Genomic DNA, 23,125 nt, shown 5'->3' on the forward strand with positions numbered 1-23,125 from the left:
CAATGGTGACAATGAGGAGGGCGAAGGTGATGATGATGACAGTGAAGATGGGGAGGAACCCGAGGAGGAGCCTGAGGATGAGAATGAGGAAGACAAAGACAAAGACAAAGATGATGCTGACCATTGGTCTTTCTGAACAGTCCTCCTAACAGTTTTTTTGCTTTGTTCCTTGTCTGAATCATCACCATTGTATCTTGGGCCTGTGTTCTTTTGTTCTATAACTCACAGGCTGCCTGAAAACTGTGACATGGGCCAAACTGCACTGGCCCGGGAGGATGGCATCATGATATATCATATCTCAAGACCACTCCAACAACCTCGTATTCACGCAGAAAAATGACTTCGTTAGTGACTTTCTTATTCTCTCCATCTTGCATCACCATTGTATGTGTACATCATGATGTACACGCACCAATATGTAAAATATCACAACTACTTTGCAACTACTAAGTAATTTAGTACATGCTGTCTGAGTCAGTCTTCAGACCATTTGCCCTTCAAATTGCTCAAACAACTCAAACCCCGGAATTAGTACTTAACGCCTTCAATTGTGGAAAAAAAATATTGTTTATATATTGAGTATCTGCACGCACTGTGCACCTCGAGAAACCTGGGAAGGAATAAGTGATGACAACTGAGAATGATCAACATCATCGATGCTAGTGAGCTCCCATCAGGCCTTTGCTGGCTGCAACAGTGACTTGTCATGACTCTGTCATGAACAGCCAGGCCAATCCATATATGTTGTTTGGTGCTGAAGCTACTATTTGTTAGGTACCATGCTGGGCTCAAGAAGCGGAGGGGTCAGGGCTTGGCTTCAGCTCTTGTGCTGCGCCCTTAGCCGAGTATATGCCCCAAATTTGGAGTGGGTCCGACATTGTCCAATGGTAGGACAAGTAGACCACTTTGGTCCACTTGAGGGTCAGGAAGTAAACACTACTAGCGGCGGGCCAACTAGGAGCGGAGTGGAGAAGGCGGAGGATAGTGTGGAAGGTGGATAGGAGCAAAAGGGGTTTATTGATAGAGGTAGAGAAATAAGGGGGAAGACTTAGAGCATGGCTCTAAGTTGGAGCAGAAGGTCAGGAGGTGACAACAAGATGAAACTTGTGTCCAGAGGAGGCAAGGTCCTACTGAGAATTCTCACAAGTAGAGACTGCAAGAAGACAAGTAATATTAAGACTGAGGAAACTATCTAAGTACAGGATATGTTATATACTTCTAAGTGTGAGGCAGTGATTAGGAGACTTATGTTGTAAAGCTATGTACCAAGGATATAGTTTGTAAGTACTTACTACAGGTGAAGACATAAGTTGGAGCAGATATCAATATGTACATGTTGGATCAGTGATCGAGCGGTAAGAGGAGTTACCAGTGATCCAGAAGTAAGGGTCTATGTACCTGAAGGGGAAAGTATATGTCTAAAAGGGGAAAGAGGTTCCAGTTGAATGGAGACGTTATAGAAGGTGACCAGTTGGGCAGTTGAGCAGAAGCGTAGGAGCGGATGCAGACAATGATTGGACGGAGCAGAGGACGGATGGAGCGGAGGTGGTCAGAAAGCAGGGGTGATGCAGAATCGGGTGGAGCAGATATTGATATCGGAGCGGTCAGATCAGGTATATGACACTATTCTTTGGAAAGTCTCGGCTGACATTAAAATTGAAGGAATATGTGATGACAACTGAGAAAGATCAACATCGTCAATGCTAGTGAGCTCCCATCCCTTGCTGGCTGCAATGGGGGCTTGTCACAACTCTGTCATGAACAACCAGGCCAACCAATATCTATTGACTGGTGCTAAAGCTACTATTCTTCGGGGAAGTCTTGGATAACATAAGAATTAAAGCAATATTTGTGGCAACTGAGAACGATCAACAACACTGACGCTAGTGAGCTTCTATCCCTTACTGGCTACAAAGGCATGTTGTCACAATTTTGTTATGAACCACCAGGCCAATCTCTATTTGTTAACAAGCATTAAAGTCATTGTCCTGCAGAAAGTCTTGAATAATCTCTTAAACTTAAACATAAATCTTTGCAAGTGAGAATGCTCAACAACATGGACACCATTGTGCTTCCGTCCCTTACTGGCTACAAAGGCAGCTTGTCATGATTTTATTATGAACCAACAGGCCAATCTCTATTTGTTGACAAGCATTAAAGTCATTGTCCTGTGGAAAGTCTTGAATGATCACTTAATATTACACATAAATCTTTGCAAATGAAAATGCTCAACAACACAGACACCATTGTGCTCCTGTCCTTGCTGACTGTGAAGGCAGTTTGTCATGGCTTTGTTATGAACTCCTCCCACTAGTCTATAATGGTGGCCATCCATAGCTAAGTACAAACAAGTCAAATTTCTCATATCATACACAATCATATTTAGCAGGAGCAGAATTACGTCCTCCTACAGTTGCCATGGCTACAATTTCAAGGACTCATGCGTTTACTGATGTGGGCACTTATACCAAGAGGCTGGACATCGCGATGCGCAATGAGAGCCAGGCTCATGGGGACGCAGATCTTGACTTGCTCGCAGAAGTCATCATGTGTCTCCCAAATCTCACCATTGTATCAGTTGCTGTCACTCCATCTCAGTATCGCTCTTTATCCATGCCTGACACTGTAATGAATGCTCTTACCTATGTCGCCCCTAGTCTCAAAATCATCGACTGGGCCTCAGACTGCGTGCTGCCGTCCTGCTATGATTTGCAGAACTTACTCGCTGCAATGCAGCTGCTGCATATCATAAGCTGTCCCTACCATCTGACTGGCTGTGCAGATGCAATGGCTAACTGCACCCTCTCCTCTTGCATGATGATGGTGGTTCCATTGGGGCCTACATTCTCTTTAATCCAGTTACCTGCTTTTCGTGAACTGTCACTGCCTTACTCTTTCTCACATCCGGACGGGCTTAACATTCAATTTCTGAAGAAGCACGGGAGCAACTTGTGCTTAGCCCATTTGCATGGCACTGAATGTTTCATTCACACACATCTACTACTTGCAACGCACTGCCCGCATCTTCACTGCCTTACAATTACCTTGGATTCTTGGGAGTTGTTCAATATAGAGTCAATCAAACTGCTTCCTGTCAAGTACCTGGGTCTACGCTATCTTCAAGGCCAATTATCCAAAAGAAATTACACATTCATGTTTTCTGTTCTCACTCATCTTAAGGATGCAATGCCGACACTGCGCACCATTTGATTCACAGGCTCTTCAAATGTAAATGACTTGTTGAAGAATCATCACAAAACTCTCATTCACACCTTGGAGTTATTTGATGGGAGCAAGCTCCACCTGGAAGATCACGAGGGACGACTTTTGTCAGGTAGAGTTGGATTACGGATCCAAGGTGACATTCTTACTCATTCTGCCTTTTCAACAGATTGAGCTGTGCTGATAGATGTGACCTTGTGACATGCCTGGGCTATAAGTTTTTGCCTTCCATTTCACCAGTACCTGTGGTATTAATGTATCACTTGCTGGCAGTGTAACGAAAATGTGATACAATAATTGCTCGCAGCCATAGCTCCCAGTAATATATAAATCTGTTATATCTGCAGCCCCCTCCAGTTCCCTCCATCAAGCGCTATTAGCTGAGCATCTGAGATCTATTGTATGTGACTTAAGATCCATTGTATGTGACATGTCTGAGGTCTTGTTTTTGACACTCTGTGATCTGTGATCTTCACCCTTGCTTCTCCAGTGTTGCTTCTTTCCCCTCGTTAATATTAAAGCAACAATCAATTATGCATTTCTATCTATAACTGTGGGGGAGCATCAATAGTAGGAGCATCTATCTCTCTGCTCTCCGGAATAATGACACTACCAGAGACAAGGGCAGGCACGTCACACCACAACCATTGAAACTCGGCTACCAGCGACTCACGCAATGCAGACTGGCGACATGCATATGCTGTCAGTCCTTCTTGTGCAGGTGCCGAGTCGAGCATTTGGAGAGCTGTGTGCTCCTTCCACCAGGCCCCTTGCCACTTAAAAATACCAGAACTTGTCTCATCTCTTCCAGCAGCAGTTCCACCTCCTCTGACCACTGGTGCGCATGGGCACAAGCCTTGCACCATTCCAATTGGACACCTAACAAAATGTTAGACAAATATAGATAAAATATAACATACACTTACAATCTTGCATGCATTCATTTTCCGTGCAGCTGTTATCAGCATGGGACTCTAACCAAATCCAGGAGATGGTTCCTCTCCCTTGCTGCTCCATGTCGCCCAAAGGTTTAACATCAGAGTCGAGAAGTGGGCATATGGTGGCCTCCCAACCACATTTCTCAAGTTGGTGGCCAAGGGACAACAGGGCATTGCATGCACATTTATACTTCAGTACACTGGCTTGCTTCCTTGACTCCACAGCATCAGTAATTCTTTTTGTGCAAGTGGAACCCACCTGACCATGCACATTCTTGTCCTTGTACATGTACATGTGTGATCAAAGGCGGAGGTGTGAATGAACTTTGTTGAGGGCATTGAGGGCCTATGCATAGCGTAGCTCCCACTCATGTCCAGCAAGCTTCTGGTCTACAGGGGTGTTAGCTGGAAGGTGCAAAGGGAGCCACAGGTTGAAATCTTCAAGTTTCAATTCCTGGGACTTCCTGCTGGCTTTGGACAATTGATGCCGGAGTTGACAGACAATAGGCATGTACAGTTCCTGGATGTGAGCCCAGGCATCAAGGCGTTGCTGGAGGGAGGTGATCTGGGTCTGTATCATAGCCTTCTGCTTATCGGTGTCATGGAGGGAGATATCGGCAAGACTGGATCTTAAGTGCGCCCTGTAAAACTGTTGGTACAACGTAGTATAACAATCAATCAAAAATGTACTGTTGATCTTCAAGATCCATGCCTGAAGTAATCAGCCTGCTTGGAGAGATATCAGTGTGAAGCGAGACATTAATACCAGCTTGAAGTTCCTGGGTCTCAAGTTCAATGAGTTGTAGCTGTACAGCTGCCTGGGTGACCGCTACCAATGATCAGCACAACTACTGTGAAAACGCCAAGACCACTTACAATTAAACCAGCTTTCAAAGGGATTGGGAGAAGAATTATCCTCCTCCCAGGATTCTATCTCTGCTTTCCATTGAGTGATGAGAGTCAGGTGGATAGTCGTCTCCAGCTCCGCGAGGGTTTCAGAGTGCTCCTTTGCCCACTTTATGGCCTCAACTATCTTCTTATGTAAAGTCTGCCCTAGGTCTACATCAGAATTTGAGATTGAAAGAAAGAAACCACGCACCTAACACTGTTATTTTCTTCCAGTTCCAATCACCAAAGTGATCATCAAGAGTGTCCCAATGTGTTCCTGGCCCCATCTCTTTGGTGCTTGATGCCACTTGATTGATGTTGGACCAACCCCATTCAGGAGCTTCACCATCTGTTTGGCCCACATATCTTGACCAGTTGAAGGAGAAGTTGGTGCAACACTTATCGACATGGGCTTGGATGTGGAATTTCACGACAAAAAATCATATAAGAGATGATTCACGGGGAGGGCAAAGCCATTCTGGCATCATGGACATCGTGAAGATGAAGAGTGCAGAACACACAATGTAGTCCATGTTGATGTACCTAAGTAATATTAGCTGCGAGAAATTCCGAATACAATATACCGCGTACTGTTCCCCCTTCTGAAGGTCTCCAACACCATTAGGAAGCTTCATGTTGTGTCGGGCGCAGTCGATCGTCCCAACACCTGTGGCAGCAAGCCCACGAGAGGACTTGATATCTGCCATATTGACTGCATTGTGGCTTACACATGTGCTTTGCTGCAGGAAAAAAATTAACTTGATAATTATCACAAGAATCACATTACTTACCTCTTGCTTTTTGGTAGCACGGTCTGCAATGTAAGACTTATACCTGTGATCCTGCATGAAATATGCCCATCCGGCATTGAGGCTAGGGTCAGCAGTATCGGAAGACACAGCCTTCCGCTTGAGCCGAAGTTTGCATCAATTGCTACAAACAATGTGTATTTCCATCTGTTCAGATAATGTGAGCTTAGCAAACAGAAAATCAGAGAAAGACTTACTTGATAGACAGTGGCTCCTGCTCCTAGTCTGGCGGAAGATTCTTGCCAGGTTGTGGACATGCGGGGCATAGAACAGCTAACTCCCCTTTGGCTGTAGCATTAACTCCAGCAGGGTCATGTCCCCTCCCTCCACAGCCAAGTTGTTTGAGGTTGCACCATTGGTGTACCATCCGCATGAAAGCGGAATACTGATCCTAGAATATATCATCATCAGATAGTTCAAGGAAGAGATTAAAATACTCACCTTAATCCCTATTAACCCGGAATTATCGGTGCATCTTGCAAGCAAATGGTAGAACTCGTAAGCAGACACCTTGCTCTCATTCTGGGTTAATAGGGATTAAGGTGAGTATTTTAATCTCTTCCTTGAACTATCTGATGATGATATATTCTAGGATTGGTATTCTGCTTTAGGTGTCTGCTTACAAGTTCTACCATTTGCTTGCAAGATGCACCGATAATTCCGGGTTAATAGGGATTAAGGTGAGTATTTTAAAAATGCTGCAGAACTGCGAAGGTCGCTGCAGTTTGAGGCTCGGAGACAGTCGCTGGATACCACCGCATACGTAGCAGTTGTGTGTACCAGACCTGAGCTGAAGCACAGCCACAGAAGTCTAGTGCAACTTCATGAACGCCATTGAGCCCAATGACCACGAAATTGTCACCAGCAGAGGGGCGAGGATTATAGCACCTTTCTCCTGGGTTATGGCCAAGCTGTATTTGAACCCCAAGCTTTTTCAGCATGATACGTTGAAAAAAATGACCCGTTCCACATCTGACAATGATCAGTCACACATTGATGGCAAAATAAGAGTAACACATACCTCAATTCTATGCAACGGATGATACACATGCTTTTGAAGCGTGCATTCATGGCAGAACATTTGAGTGCCATGACAATCACAGCACCAGAATTCAGGCAGTACTCCACCGCACAAACAAGTGATGCCCTCAGACTCGTATCCATTGAGATGCATCATTTCATCCAGGAAGCTTTGACGTTCTGGAATCCAGGCTAGCAAAGGTGCATCCTAGAGTCCAGTAAATCAGTCCGACCAACACACCAAATGAGAATACCCACCGCTGCAGTCCGTTTGTGTTTCCCCACAGGAGCAATGTCGATAATGTCTTCTGTGAGTGTTCCATTGTCACCTGCATGCTCAACCCAATCATCTATAAAGGGTAGATTGTCGTTTGGCAATTTCTTGGGGAGGTTTCCAGCAACATAGTGCATTTGCAGCTGCATGCTCCCTTCAGTGGTGATCTCTGCTGCATGAAGTCACAAAAGAGGAGGTTCTGGGTTGATAGAGGCAGGCACAAAGGCCTCACATTCAACTGCAGGCCTCTTGGGGGGGCGGCCACAGCACATGTGCACTATAGTCAATCCCGCTGTGACTGACCTCCATACAAACTAGTGAAGGCCGCATGCAATGGATGACATGACATAATCTGCATCGCAAGAAGAACCAAACGGGAATTGAATTGCAGAAATGGTTCAGATACTGGGGGATCAGGATGCAATGGATGACACGATGTAATCTGCGTTGCAAGAAGAACCAAATGGGAATTGAATTGCGGAAATGGTTCAGATACTGGGGGATCAGGCAAGCTAGAGTAACATAACCATAAGTCAGAACAGGAATTGAATTGTGGAAATGGTTCAGATACTGGGGGATCAGGCAAGCTAGAGTAACAGAACCATAAGTCAGAACAATTTGTTTGATAATCCACTTACCTTCTAAGGCCATACTCAAGTTTTGAGAGCTTGAGGAGTTCGACATTAGTGGGAGACTTCAACGTGGTTGGCAAGATTAGTCAGCTGTACACCTCATAATCACTAATACTCAACACTTTGCAGTGATCCTCCATTTCTCAAATGTCTGATTCCATCGGTCTACTGGATATATATTCAGATCACGGTGAGTGATACATCATCCACCTACTCAGAGTATCTCACTGAACTCACTACTATGACTCAGAACTTGCCTTCCTCCAGTCAGACAGATACCATGGTGTCTGTCTGACTGGATGGTCTCATCAATTTTCTGCAGTGTCTTTCCCTCAATGATCGGAAGGCATTGTCTCAGGCCTTAGGCACCAGCACTGGTGGAGATGGAGATACGTCTGATGGTAAATCCATTGGTTCTTTTATACAGTATTTTCATTACTTACTTAGCTTCGGCGATGTTACAGATAATCTCACCATCAGAACACACCCTGGCAGCATTGAAACACCTGCTCCAGTTGCCTTGCCTGACATAGTGGCTGCCCCTGGTGCTGACACTACTCCTACTTCCGCCTCCACAGCTGTCCCTACTGCTCCTCCTCCTGCTGCCCCCACCATGGTTCCTACAGGACCTATCACTGTCCATGTCGGCTACAACAAATACGACTCCTCTGACAATGAAGATGCAAGCAATGCAGCCATTGCGCTTGCAAATAATTCCACGCTGAGTTATTACCATGGAACCTACTTCAATGTGCCAGTTGATGTCAGCCCACCCCTCTATTATGTGACTAGAGGTCACTACATCGGCATCTTTTCAGGCTGGTAAGCTGGATTCTTTTCAGTGTCTCACATCTAGAAGTTCATTTCTTCGTGGTAGGGATGCAACTGGTCCCAAAGTGCTTGGCATCTCCTGCGCCATCTATCACAAGGTAGATTCCATTGAGCAAGGCATAAGCATCATGAAGGGCGCAATTGATTGCAGTGATGCTTCACAGGCATTGTAGCACGTTTGGTACATTGTTACAGTATGGAATGTAATACATATCACAAAGCTAAGAGTTTGTCCTGCTGATACTTCAGTGTGTGGTGCACATGCACGATTGCAAGAGTAGAGGTACCCTGCTCAACATGCCACAGAACATCCTCCAAATATGCTATCACCTGACGAGTCACTCAACAGACTTCATCTGTGGCCCTCCACTCATCACATACTCTGCACATGTCGAAAATTGTGTCTTGACCACAATATGCCTTCCCGTTGTGGGTACAACAAGTGCAGCGGAGAGAAGTCAATCTACTACACAGTTGGGTCTTTGCTGCCTGCTGCCTCACTTGGAAACAAGCACGTTCGACCCTTAAGGGGATTCATCAGGAAAAACTGTATCTCTATATAGAGGACCATCCTCTATATAGCCCCGATAGCACACCACAGCTCTATACAGTCTATCGCAAGCTATCACAGCACTATAGACCAGTATAGACATCATGAAAGTCTATATTACCATAAAGTTTGGTAAGTGTATTTAGAAGTAAAACATTTCAACAACTATAGACCCCAGTAGACTGTGGGAACTTTTTTCGATGAAAACCAAAGTTGTAGTCCTTGTCAAGGGAAGTCTATCCATAGTCTAATGACTTCAATAGGTTAAGATCCTAGTGAGTTACAAGGAAAATACTCGAAATCGAAGGGTTCAAGAAAGCAACTTGACCGTGGGAACCTTTTTCGATTAAATCAAAGTTGTAGTCCTTGTCAAGGGAAGTCTATCCATAGTCTAATGACTTCAATAGGTCAAGATCTTAGTGAGTTATAAGGAAAATACTTGGAATTGAAGGGTTCAAAAGTGTTAAGGTACACCTTATTTATGTAAGCAAAAATGCGAAAATTCACCTTATGTGTATTCAAAATCCTAATGCTAACAGTCAATTTCATTGTCTTTTTCTTACTGTCATAATCCTAGTCCTATTAACCAAAAACTCGAAAATTCACCAAGTCTTGTGTTGTGGCTTTGTTTGGCACTGCTTATGTAAGCAAAAATGCGGTCAACCAACAAGTCTTTTCCCATTCTTTCCTTCCCCCCCCACTGCCCCCTCATTAGATTATCTTCCATATTTTTCTTATAATTTTCGAGTTTTTGCCTCTCTTCTCTTCTTCTTGCTTCTCTATCCTTCTCTTGGTGTTGATGTTGTTGGTGCTGGTACTGGTGCTGGTGCTTTGAACTCTGGTAAGTCTCCCTCCATAATTTTCGCATTTTTGACTATTTGACTAATCTTTTTTCTAACCCTCTCCTTCTAGCTCTCTTCCCTCCTGCTCCTCCTCCCCCCAACTATTTTCGCATTTTTGACCATTTGGCAAGTCTTTTCTCTGACTCTCACTTCCTCCTGTCTGATCCTCTCCTTCTAGCTCCCTTCCCTCCTCTTCCCTCAAGAATTTTCGCAATTTTCACTATTTGGTAAGTTCTTTCCTCTCTGATTCTTCCTTCTAGTTCTCTTGCCTCTTCCTCCTGTAATTTTCGCATTTTTGCCTGTTTTGTAGTTATTAGTTTACATGTATTGTAGTAGTTGAAATATAATTTGGAATTTTCGCTTTTTTTTAATTTTGAGAACACTATCATGGCAACAAACAGCTATTAAGAGAAATTTTTGCTTTGTGTTTTGAGCTATAATAGCTACAATAGTTGTGGTATGTTCCACCCAGCTATAGCAACTTTAATAGAGCTATATAGCACTATACACTGGTGTAGTAAGCCTGCACAATTGGGCACTTGGCTATACGAGCTATAGGGCTATGGAGTCTGTATAGCAGTCTATAGCACTATGGGTGGCTATATAGCCTTACCACATTTTCCTGATGTTGCTACTGGGGAAACACTAGTCTCTGTCTAAAGTGACCCTATAGGATGAAGGATCTGCAAAAGCGGATGAAACGGATAGGATGTGAAACATACAGATTCATCAGATGGAGCGGATGCCACTTGCGGATCGGATGGGATGCGAATCAAAGTCAAAGGGAGTACATTAAAGGTTGGATGAATAGTGGGTATAAGTCAAAGCGACCTTCTGGTAAGGTGCAGGAAAAGTGGGAGGAAGTTACATGAAGTAAGTATTTTTCGAAACCCTCCATGCTTATAGGGTACAGTATTTTCAAGGAACATAGATACATAGGTAGCGAGTCTAGACCGTGCCATAAGCTATCTGAAAAATACTGGAGTGTGAGAGGATATGTCTGTGTTCAGTCAGTAACAAGAAAATGCGTGTGAGTACGTACCAATGAGGTAGAATGGACGTGGACAGGACGGATGCGGCGGATGTGTGAGCTATAGGGGGAGATCCGAAGGTATCCGCATGTCGTCCGAAAAGCGGATGGGTATCGGATGGAATGGATAGGTGTCGGATGGACGTCGGATGGATGCCTGATGCATCGGAAAAGTGGTGGATACAAGCCTAGCGTAGGGATACTCCCTACACCATGAATGTTTCTGACCATGCTGATGGCATCCTTGATTATGGAAGTATCACCCATATCCTTACCATGAACAGATTCAACAGATTCAATGTTGAAGGTTTCCCAAGGTACCATTGTGATGTATTTCCCAAGAATTTGTTTGACAAATGCATAAGGACTGGATAACACACTGAGACCAATGAGCTTGTCCTTGGCGTCTTTAACTAGTTCTAAGCAATCTGATAGTGTTGTACTATTAATCGCATTTAGCTATCATGTGTCTCAACAGAATACAAACACTTACGGTGGTGGAGTCGGAGAAGTGTCCATCTCCATCTGAGAGGCAGAGTCAGAAGATATTTTGTGTGTTGGCACCGTGCAAGAAAGGTGTCGTTTGGTGTTGATCATTTCTTTATGTCTGCAGCGGCAATCTGAGTCAGTTGATTATTTAATGGTCAGATGACAGGAAAAACTCACCTGTGATAGTACCTTTTCGTTTTTCACGCACAGCTTGCAGCTTGGCCTCTGGAGTTTTGTGTATGGCTGAACGACCTGCCATGGGTGAGCAACATTGGTAGCAAACTTTATAACTTGTGCGAATCAGCGGAGAATTTCAGTGGCCCATAAAAGTAATACAATCTCCTTTAACAGTGCGCACCATTGGACCTAAATGTATGTGCTTGAAATCAGTCATAGTTCTTAGTCGTACTAGGGGAGTTTGACTCGTCAGAAACTACCACTGGGAGGTCCAAGATGTCAGGTACTTAGCTGGGTGATGAGTGAGGTGTCTGTTGTTGAGAGTAACGGTATGCATGATTATGGTCATACTTCAGGACTGCAATTGTAATCATTAATTACGGTCCAACAACTTGGGTTCGAATCAGTCAGAGTATGCCTCGACCACAACCATTAAGCCTACACACCTAATTATTAAAAATGTACGTGAACGATTGTTTAGCTGTGAGTGCTTGAGCTGCAAGAATAACAGATTACTGGCATGGAAATAGGCACTGTATATTTAGACTGGATAAAGGCTGAACATTTGTATTTTGCGTTCAAAGATACACTTTGATGCGGAAGAGTGAACTATGCCCACAACAAAAGCATCATCAGTACTACCCAAAACACCCAACACACATAATTCAAAATCTCCACACAAAGACCCTTCCACGTCAAATTTGAATTTGTGACCATACTTATCCACATCCCTCCTTTCCCATTCTGCACCGGGATCTTCACAAAACACCTGTTCTCCACGACTATATGCACCTCAAGCACTTTTGCAGCGACTTGCTCGAAATATGATAAAGAACCCGCTCCTAGGTGTTGGGTCAAGTGAGGAAGGGAGTTCAAGGTTCGGAATATGATAAAGAACCCACTCCTGGGTGTTGGGTCACTGAGGAAGGGCAGTCGAGGAGTTCCTGCATGCTGTTAGTGAGTCAAGATCAGACGAGAAAGGGGCAACATCAACCTGCTTCTCGTGATCCCTTTGATCAATCAGTCTGGAAAAGTCTGGGAAAAAATGTTACAACCTTGGCATCAGCTGATGCAATGGAACTATAGAACAAAGGTATGTTGGTTTAAAATCAATGAAAGTCACACACATGGCACCAATATGATGTGCTGATTGTAACATGAATAGATGGCACCACGTACATGGCTCATGGAGGAACAACTAGCCTTCAATGCAACTTTTGAGGAGGAGTACCTCACGTGCCAAAAAAAAAAGGGAACTACAGCACCTTTTGGCAACCTTTCTTCAAAAAATGGGAAGAGCAATGGCCTGCGAGGGCTTCTGTGTTTCCAGATATTCCTTTGGTTCAAGCTCTAACTGCGACTCAATTAGAGGAAGAAGACCAATTCAAAACTGCACTTCAGAAGGTCTGTTTCTTATTTTGCACGTGCATTATTGGAGACTCACTATTGCATCCAGCACTTGACTGTCAAATTCCGTAATGATTATGGTAATTCAAAGCCTGGCCACAAGGCAGCTGCAGCAGGCAATTTGGCTGTCCACAGACTTCTCTCCAATATCGTTACAGGACCCACGACCGGTGCCCCCAATCACAGGAAGACAAATATTCAGGTGGTTTGGAAGCACATCGACCGATGCTGGAAGAATGAGTCTGTTGAGGTGAAGCAAGAAATATCTCAACTTACGAGAGAGATGAGGGAAGCAGGACATGAGGTAGCGAAGGAGCGAAAATCATCCAAGGTGGCCAATGTTAATGACCTGTAAGTATTCTTCTCTTTGCTTCTTGCTACTTTGCTGATTGAAGATAGAATTATTCCAAGACTCACTGAAATTCTCTCAACCTTCTTTGGAGAGCTTCATGAGGCCACAGGATGGACTTTCAGTGTCCTGCTTGGTGGTCCTGACCCATCAAACAGAGGTGCAATTGATGTCAGCAGCTTGCATGTAGGGTCAACGAAGCTTGGTAATCACTTTAATCACACATTTGCGAAGTTTAATGATAATGTTATAGTACCGTACTATGAGTTTGTTTCTCATGTTTTCTGTATATATTCATTATATTTTCTCAAACATTGCACTGATAATGTTTAGCTGAAGCTGGGACTTCAAATCAAACAGTCGCCCAGAGTCTTGAGGACGAAGATCTCCTCCACATTTCTCCTGCTCCAGACGATATTCCCACCAATGATTCTCCAAGACCTATGACCACAGCAGCTGATACATTACATGGTTCACACACCGCATCCCTACAGCCAGACTTGGCATCTATCATGCCTACCACAGAACTAGGACAAGAAAAGGTAGTTACTGCATTACCTGAAGATTTCTTCCAAAACATGCCCTCTGCTCCTCAAGACAATGAGATCGATCAAGAGCTGAATATGCCCATCCTCTCCATGCCAGAGGGCTACGTACCCTTCTGTCCGCCACCCCCACTCTCTCTGGACGCTACATCTACCTCTGGATCTTTTGATCTGGATCTGGATCTTGAGAGTTTTGATGATGCTCTCAAATCCATGCAGTCCCAGGACACCATCACAGGAATGGTTTGTTCCCCTCCCTGCATTCGTTATCAGTTCGACAATATCTTTAGATTTTCTTCACCCACAGCGACTGCCTCTACCACGTCCACCATCACCCATTTACCTGCAGTCACTGATACCATGCCTGCTATCACTCCTTTTACCACTCCCTCTGCGACTCCTTGTACCACTCCGGTCGTCACACGTTGCACCATGCCTGCCACAACTCGTTCACCTGCTTTCGCACCTTCCACAACCCCAGTTGTTACACCTTGCACCACACCTGCCATCACCCATTCACCTGTGGTTGCATCTTCCACCACACCCGCTACAGCACCCTTGCCAGCTGCACCCACAACTCCTGTGACACCAGGAATGAGGCCTTCTCCTGGGATGGCGGTTGATGAACCTCCGGCAAAGCATCAGAAAAAGGCTCGATGCACACATGCAGGAGAGACGGATCCACCACAGCCTGTGGGCCGAGGAAAATGGCAACAATTCCAATCCACTTGAGCTGCTGCCGCCAACATGATTGGTTAAATCTTATTTGAATTATAATAGTAATGCCTTTAAGATTACATGTGTGTATAGCATATATCTTGAAATTTGATTGTCTTGAGCAAAAAAAAGGCAAAGGTTGGCCTGGGTGACCTCAATGAAGTTTGCATTGGCACTTGCTGAAATTGGACAAACCCATTTGCAAAAAATTTCCATCCATGGCATGTTTCGCAAAATCTGCATTCATTCAATAGTACTAAGTAAACATATATCTTGTACCATCTATTCCATGTCCATTGCTTGGTGCCACAGGTGCCAGATCTGATTGCAGCATTGTTGTCCTCAACAGGTGCTTCTAGTTCATCTGCAAAATCAGTGTCCCATCAGCCATTGAATTCGGTACAAGTGCAAAAATTCAAATGGTGAGCCTCTGGTTAGATTAAGGTCAGATTGGGGATGAAGTGATTGCAGGTAGCCTCAGACATACACTTGCCAAATGTTTTTGAACTAACATTGTGCCGGAGGTGACGGCCACCTGAAAAAGTCCACTCAGCATTACCCGAGGAACCTATTGGTTGCTGTAAGATTTCATCAATTAGCAAAGGGCGAAAATACCTGGAGCCAGGACATTATGACTTGTAGAGGTGCTTGTGCAAAATTCAAATGACGGGGCTCGTCCTTCATATTGAAAATAAGATCAACAAGTATCATCATTAATAAACCAATATGAAACATACCTCGAGGATGGGCACCAAGTGCTCAGCAAATGTCACCTGTGTCACGCCCTCATCCTTCATATTGAGAATGAGAGCTCACTGAAAAGTTCAAATAAGATCAACAAGCATCATCATTAATAAAGCAATAGAAACATACCTCGAGGGTGGGCACCAAGTGCTCAGCAAATGTCACCTGTGTCACGCTCTAACATTGATGGATGTTCTCCAAGCCACCCGCAAAGTGCCGAAGAACTGTACATATGTAGATGAGATGTGAATTGCTGTTGATGGACGCTCTCCAAGCCACCCGTAAACTGCCGAAGAACTATACATACGTTCATCTGAGTAAAAATACTATGTGCCAGTGCGTGGGCTAAATAAAACCCTGCATAAAAATATATTGACCAAATAAAGTTGGCTGACACAGAAAGAACCAACCACTGGCAGCTGACAAATCTAAGAAACCATCAGCTGACAAATATAAAGAACGGAGGAACAATCAAAAGAACCCAGAGAACCAGGAATGGGCTGGATGCAAGCATCTTTTTTGGATTCACCAGTGATACATCAGCTGCTACTGCCTGTAAGTACACTGTGGGGTTCAGCAACTATTGTATCACATTTTTGTTACCACTGTAGGCTATGTAATGTATTAATATCACAGTATAGCCTGTCCATTTGCAATCCTCCACACTGCAATTCATATCACGACATTCCCTTTCATACCACATCAGTTGCTTGGCGACAGGCTTATCGCTTGTTGTCCTGCATCGATCCCTGGGTAATGAAGGCGATCCTCTTGTACTAGTACATATCCCTTAGTGGGAGGATGCCAGAATCTGCTCACTGTTAATGCTGCACCATACACAGGGCCAAGATTGCTACCTCTATAATATGATTTATCAAGAAGTTATTGCCTGTACTTGACCGTGATGCATAGCTTTACTTTCATTATTGTAGGCCTCCTCACGCACTTCTGCTTTCTGTTTGACATACTGTGTTTAGTGTACATACTAGAGCGTCTTAAAATGCAATTGCCAACAGTCAAACATTATTATTTGCTCAGAAAACACTCTCAGAATGTGACAATGTCTCATGGCATGACTGTGGCAACTTGAGGCAACGCTAAACCTAATGTGCTCGGCTGTTCTCTGAAAATCCCGGATGTGCTTTCACAACACAGTGGTATTTCATATTGACTAGTTCTACTAATACCTTTATTAGGAATCATTGTATAATGATGGCGAATATTAGAGGCGGAATGCCACCCAACACAGAGAATCAACAGAGTTTGGAACTATATTACATGTACTAGTGTTGGCTGTCATGATTTGGTAGTTATTATCAATTTGAAGGCACAGGGGCTTATGGACTAAAATTGGATGGCGTGACATGACCTCATCCGCGTGATTTCTTCGTGTCACTAACGAAGACGTGTCTGGTCCTACTATCTCTCAATGTTCAACTTAAATTTGGACCTCACAACGTTGTACAACCGAAGCCCGTTCCCAAACTGCGACCGCTGCAAAGTCAAAGCCAGTCCAATATAGTCTGTGACTCGGCACGTCTCGCTGCCGGCAGTACCCAAATGTACGAATTAGAAAATGACCTGGCCTCGCTGGCAGGCGAGATATAGATAGATGCTCTCGCATCTCAAGCTCTAGATGCTGACTCATTGTGACAAACAGGCTGTCTATGTGCAGTCAGCTTGCATCTGTCCATTTCATCTTTTGCTCTACGCTTACAATTTCATTAGATCAATATCAGGCTATGTCACGGTTAGGGTATGGGCGAAAACCCGATTTTTATTAACCGCATTAATAACAACCTGTTAATAATTTGTTAATAACGGTTAATGACATGGGTGCCACTTGGGAGGGGTTAATAAAGTGCTAATAAGTCAAGTGACCCCTGCGAGGTTCCAGTCTTCATGCCTTCCTGTTGATCGAAGTCCTGGCACTGCAAATCATGCAAATCATGCAAAGAAGACAGCGAGAACAAGTTGAAGGTATTGCAATGTCATATTTACAACTTTCTCTTCCACTCACCTGTCAGACGAACACTAGCAGTTATGGTTGAAGGCATTCACAGCAACTCACTTTTCGCCATTCCGGATGACATGCGGTCCATTATTTTTCCAGACAAGAATATGTCTGTGTCATCTCTCTTACTGTTCCAACTTCCATCCCCCACTGTGGCTGACCCCCCATCTTTACATCAGTATTTCAGCCATGATGAGCCACACCACGAAAAATCATATCCCTATTACCTTTGCACGCACACTACACCTACTCCTGAAGTTTTACGGCACCTCCTAGACCAGGCATCACATGTGAAATCTGCTGGTAGCAGATCAGTTCTCTATGGTCATACTGACACAAAACATCACTTTCCGTTCTGGATTTTGACGTTTTGGCTCGAAGTGCCTGCCTTACTTAATATCCAGTACAAGTGGCATTGCACAGAGACTTTCCTGACCAAACAGGAGTCTAATCCTGTGGCATGCATCTTCCACGCTTCCATGGACAGATTATGCTGGTCGGGTGCGACATCAGGCTTCAGTGACTGGGCCCCGATCCATGATCTTGCAAAACTTTGCATGCAGGGAATGGTTAAGTGATACCAATCTAAATATGATGCTTGATATTATCTATGCAGGTGAGGACACAGCATCGAAGCATACCTTTGAGCAGATGTATTTTGTCCCTATGCTATTGATGGCATATCGTGACCATTGTGGGGAACGTCCCCACCGTAGGCCCATATCCCGCATATTTCCCATGCCTTCCCACCATTTTCCCGCGCGTTCCGCTACCCATCCGCATCTTCCCCGACCCGTCCGCTACACGGAACCAAGCAGAACCCAGCGGAACAATCGCGTACCACACGCATTATATTCCTACAGCCTTCGGAACATCCTCCTCCATCCTGTCCATGTCCTTCCATCCTCGCTGGTGAGTACTAGCTACGTTCTCCATGTCACTAACATGTTCCTATCTCATTTCCCATGTGTTACGGTACTTATATGGATCCTTCCGCTACTCAGGACCGATTCCTTATCTCACAGCCTCACCCGGTTGTAGCATATCGCATTTCGGAACCCCTTCCTATATAGGTAGCAATAGATGGGATCTTAGTTTTTTACCTTCTGATAGACTCGACTCCACTTCCACTTACAGAGTACTTCCCAGTACTCCACTCACTGTTTAAAATATCTTCCCGAATCTATTCCTGATCACATTGCATCGTTCCCGACCCCGTGAGTTCTGCTTGAAATGCCCGACATCGGATCCGACGACTTGGAGCAAGTACCAGACACAAGCCTGGTCCGACTTTGCCCAATCATCCTCCTGCAAGCTCGTAGTTTCTTTTCCCTCCATTTGTTCCCCATTAGTTCCGTTTGTTCCCCATCTGTCCTGTTTGCTCCGCGTTAGTTCCGTTAGTTCCCCGTAGTTCCGCTCGTCACGCGCTGAGTTCCACTCGTCGGGAACCCTCCGCATCTTTGTGTTCCCAGTCCTAGTAAGGACCGGAACCCTTCGGGTCGCTAGACAGAGTCTAGTCTTTGTTTCCTCGCACTTATTTGAGGACTCGCTACCCAGTAGCAATCCCCTCGGGACGAGTATAAGCCTCGCACCCTTGTTAGACTTCTGATTCACACAGAGTCTATTTTCCTCACCCACACCGTGCCCAGGGCACCTATCTCTCTTTGTGGGAGACACAGTGTCTTCGTAATGCTGCAGAGAGGTTATTCCAGGATTGCCGGTATGAAACCCTTGGATTCCCGTGCAATATCAACAACAGTCACTGGACGGCAGTTGTGATTGATACAACTGACCGAAAAATTCGCTACAGAGATTCATTTGGCACCGCTGTTCCTCATTTTCTGAAGGATGTGATCAACTGGTGGCTCTCACACCACGTACCTGCTCCACTGGATTGGGACACTCTCAAAGTCGCCCGTCAGGAAGATTCACACTCATGTGGTTTGTTTGCCATCAATGCCATCGCACATCACATTTGTCCGTCAAAATTTTCTCTTTATCACCGCGTTTAGAGGACACGGATACTGCTCGCATGTGTTTTGGGAACACTATCATTGACCGTCATGTAAGTCCGTTCTTTACCAATTTGCGCCATGTTCTGATGTTCGCTTCCAGCTCGCTTGTTCATCCCCAGTCATAACACTCTTACCACCATCAACTCCATCGCTTTCGGAGTTTTCTTCACTGCCAGCATCACCGTCACTGTCACTGTCACCCTCTATTTCCCATTCCCCTCCATGCCTCATCAAGACCTTTCAGGGAAAGAAGAATATCCCACTCGCACCTATTTTCAAGACCACCACATCGGTTGCACCCAAAATATCTCGAAAACGCAGTAGAGTGAGTTCTGTTCACTCCGGAGATTAATGTGTTCATTACTAACTTACTTCAAAACCAAGGCAGACACTCCTGCCGATGACTCTGATGATGAACCACAGGGTGGCACATTAGTTGATATTGTGCCTAAAAAGTGCCGTGATGTCCATGGCAAGGCTCAAGGCCGACCACACACCACCATACTCAACAAGATTAGCCAGGAGTGTCATGAACTTGGCCAGCCAAAGAAGATATGGTTCCAATGTTGTGGAGACAATTGCAGATATAGTCTATCTGCACCCGCCAATCGAAAACGCCTGTTGAAGCATGCAGCTTCATGTCACCGGCTGCCAACATCTCTTTGTCGTGAAGTTAACAAGCTGCTTACAAGTGAGAGCTTGGGAGCACGAGTAGAGAAATTGGAAGAGACCAGCCAGGTGATCTCGCAATCCGACGGTCAGCCAACGCTGAAAGATAGTGATAGCAGGGAGAAGCTCGTATCTGCTGCCCCAGTTGAGCATCCGAAGACAAAACTAGAAGTGGAGGCTAGAAAAGTTGGGCGTGAACTCCTTCATGCTCAACTGGACCTCGCAATAGTCAAGCTCATCTGTGCAGCTGGGCTTCCTCCAACAGTTGTTGATTATGACGAGTGGAAAGAAATTTTTCTGATTGCAAACGCAGCATATCATCCATCCTGCAGTACTACGATTGCTGATACACACATCACGGGTGAAGCTGCACGTGTTCGGACGCTTAGCATCACCTTCCTGAAAACACAGATCAACCTCACGATTTCTTATGATGGAGGCACGACCAATCGCCCCCAGTCAGTCTACACAGTCCATTTCATGACATCAGATGGACGAAGCTTCCTCGTCGAAGGGGAAGAATCATCTGACACATCTCACACAGGGGAGCACATTTCATGCATGCTTCTGAATGCAATGGACCTGGTTGGCCGCTTCCGTTTTTCTGGTATAACATCTGACAACACAGGCAATGTCCGTGTTGCGCGACAACTCGTCTGCCAAGCTGTTAAAACTGTCATTCCAATGTCCGATGCATGTCACCATCTCAACCTCCTTTGCAAGGACATTGCAAAGCTTTCGACATTCAAAAATGTGAGGCTCAATGTCACTTCTGACGCACTTCGAGACTGTTGTTCTAACCTCTTCACCACAGATGATCACCCAGCTCCGCTCCATTGTAACATTTTTCCGCAAGTCAACAATGGCATCTGATGCACTGCGAAAAGCAAGGCTGCGAAAAGGCATTGCTCGAGGAATTGAAGGCATTGGCAAGACACAGTTTGCTACAATCTGCGCAGCTGGTATCTCAGTTCAGCGGTGCCTCCCAGCGGTGCAGGAACTTGTCAACTCAGGCGCAGTCAAATTTCCAGGCAAGGTACCATTCACAGCATTACTATGTCAACTTCAAATTACTTACTGCTGATCACGTCTATTTTGCTTGCAGAAGGCAGAGCTAGCAAGTCTCTTCAAGTCAGGCAGTGTTAGTGGGATGAAGTTTGAGCTTGACCTCAACCGGTTTATCAATATTGAGGGTCCCATTGCCAAGGCTATCATCTGTCTTGAATCCATGCAGATTAATCCAGCCGATGTTTACAAGTATTGGCTAGCCATATGCGGCTGCATTAAGCAAGTTTTCGAAGATACTTCGACCAGATTCACCACCGAAGAAATGGGTTGGATTTATGCCATTGTCAATTCTCGCTTCCGTGAGCAACTTCAGGACGGACCAGCTGACTGCTACCTTGCTGCCCTATGTTTGGATCCTCATAGGTCGCAGTTATACTTATCTTCATGATGCTAATGTTGATCTATGGGACAGACTATGTGCACAGCGCGATCCTCCATAATCCACTCTCTCTCAAAATCAAGCTCCCTCGAATCTCTGAGTCGGGTTCAGCATCGGATGAAGATGCCCTCAAGTCACCTACTTATCGACGTGTTACGAAGTACCTCAAAACCATGCTCGAAGCTGAATACAAGTCTCAGCATAACCCAGTCCTCAAGGGTAAAACAGCAGTGTTTGTCCGGGAATCATTTGTCCGTCAATTTGAGCACTATGTGAAAGGACAGTATCCTTTCGACACACCTTTGGAGGAAGGGCAGAACATGCTCTCATATTGGACTCATTTGACAAAAATTTCCGAAGGGTCCATGCTTGCGGTGAATTGCTCATCATAGTATGATGGACAATTACTAATTTGTCTTCTACTTCCAGTGCATAGCCCAAAAGCTCTACTCGATCAAGCTGTCCTCCATACCAGAAGAACGTACCATGTCTGTGTTCATGAAGATGAACACACCTGCAAGAAATCGTCAACAAGTCCGCACCCTCGTTGACATGACGCAAATTCGGCAGTGGCACATGTATGATCCTAAGGTTAGTTTTGTGTTGAGTCAATTCAAGCTGGAACTAACCATACACAGAAAATGGCAGAAAGACGGCGCCCTAATGTTGCATTCTGTGATGTCGAGTCTTTAATCTCTGCACCTACTAAGTCCACTGTGGACCGGACAGAAAAGCATGCATCAACAGGCAGCTATTTATCCGTGGATGCCGCTGACGAAGACGAAGAGATGCTTGATGAAGAATACACTTGGCTGGATGAGGTAGCCACATCTGTGCCAGCTCAAGATTCAGCCTTCGAGGTCGAGGCTGAAGTGGATATCCATGCACCAATTGTGATGAGGATCTTGTCAGATGAACGCGAGTGTGTAGCTGACCGGGCTTTAGAGAATGATGGCTGTAGCAGTGACGGTACTAGTGACTTGGAGGATGCCGATGCCGAGTGGGCCAACTGGTAGAGAACCCTCAGGAGAATTTTTTTGATTTTTGGGTCACGTGATTGTTAATAACTTGTTGATAACTTGCTTGTTATTAATTCCCTGTGAGCAACATGCTATTTAGCCATGTTATTAACTGCTCGGAGAGTTTTTGCCCGTACCCTAGTCACGGTCATCCTATATTCAACATGCCATACTCCCGCACACCGTCGCCTTTGTTTCCACAACCCTCTCAGTTATTTTCCCCCATGGCATCAGCTCAAGCCGACTCGTGCAGAACATATTGGCTTTTTTCCTGTGCACTTGATGTCGTTTTTTTAAAGTGGTTTGTACAATCTGCATTATGAAATACACTGGATTCTTCTTTATAGTGTGCTACACGACTAGTGTGAGTGATAAACGAACAATCTCAATATGACCGGCAAGGATAGGCCAGCTTCACAGAGTGCTCTCAAATTTGCATGACTGCTCCAGTCAACTGCTTGCCAGCAGCCTGGCCCTTCGTTGGCCACTTTTGCTGA

General features: G+C 45.0%; 4 protein-coding genes across 4 annotated transcripts; 2 read left to right on the forward strand and 2 right to left on the reverse strand.

Annotated features, from left to right (window-relative positions):
- Positions 1-4,506: 4,506 nt before the first annotated feature.
- EDB91DRAFT_1256137 (uncharacterized protein) lies at positions 4,507-7,288 on the reverse strand (the record flags this gene model as incomplete). Its single annotated transcript, XM_041324111.1, has 15 exons — positions 4,507-4,801; positions 4,851-4,989; positions 5,037-5,213; positions 5,260-5,460; positions 5,509-5,591; positions 5,640-5,788; positions 5,840-5,956; positions 5,990-6,004; positions 6,055-6,082; positions 6,136-6,248; positions 6,299-6,379; positions 6,643-6,829; positions 6,879-6,908; positions 6,964-7,085; positions 7,136-7,288. 15 exons carry the CDS (start codon positions 7,286-7,288, stop codon positions 4,507-4,509), a joined length of 1,890 nt encoding a protein of 629 aa, XP_041169606.1.
- Positions 7,289-8,024: 736 nt separating this feature from the next.
- Positions 8,025-8,787, forward strand: EDB91DRAFT_1088179 (uncharacterized protein; the record flags this gene model as incomplete). Its single annotated transcript, XM_041316369.1, has 4 exons — positions 8,025-8,066; positions 8,106-8,184; positions 8,248-8,605; positions 8,661-8,787. The coding sequence occupies 4 exons, from the start codon at positions 8,025-8,027 to the stop codon at positions 8,785-8,787; spliced, it is 606 nt and encodes a 201-aa protein (XP_041169607.1).
- A 2,167-nt stretch (positions 8,788-10,954) lies between these two features.
- Positions 10,955-11,784, reverse strand: EDB91DRAFT_1088180 (uncharacterized protein; the record flags this gene model as incomplete). Its single annotated transcript, XM_041316370.1, has 4 exons — positions 10,955-10,975; positions 11,049-11,478; positions 11,530-11,656; positions 11,703-11,784. 4 exons carry the CDS (start codon positions 11,782-11,784, stop codon positions 10,955-10,957), a joined length of 660 nt encoding a protein of 219 aa, XP_041169608.1.
- Positions 11,785-12,161: 377 nt separating this feature from the next.
- On the forward strand, positions 12,162-14,735 carry EDB91DRAFT_1088181 (uncharacterized protein; the record flags this gene model as incomplete). The annotated part of the gene is made up of 9 exons (XM_041316371.1): positions 12,162-12,185; positions 12,549-12,659; positions 12,727-12,795; positions 12,868-12,938; positions 12,965-13,106; positions 13,159-13,460; positions 13,509-13,663; positions 13,792-14,246; positions 14,277-14,735. 9 exons carry the CDS (start codon positions 12,162-12,164, stop codon positions 14,733-14,735), a joined length of 1,788 nt encoding a protein of 595 aa, XP_041169609.1.
- Positions 14,736-23,125: the final 8,390 nt, after the last annotated feature.

The sequence above is a fragment of the Suillus paluster genome (assembly GCF_016628075.1).
Source record: "Suillus paluster strain FC165 chromosome Unknown EDB91scaffold_173, whole genome shotgun sequence".
Taxonomy (NCBI): domain Eukaryota; kingdom Fungi; phylum Basidiomycota; class Agaricomycetes; order Boletales; family Suillaceae; genus Suillus; species Suillus paluster.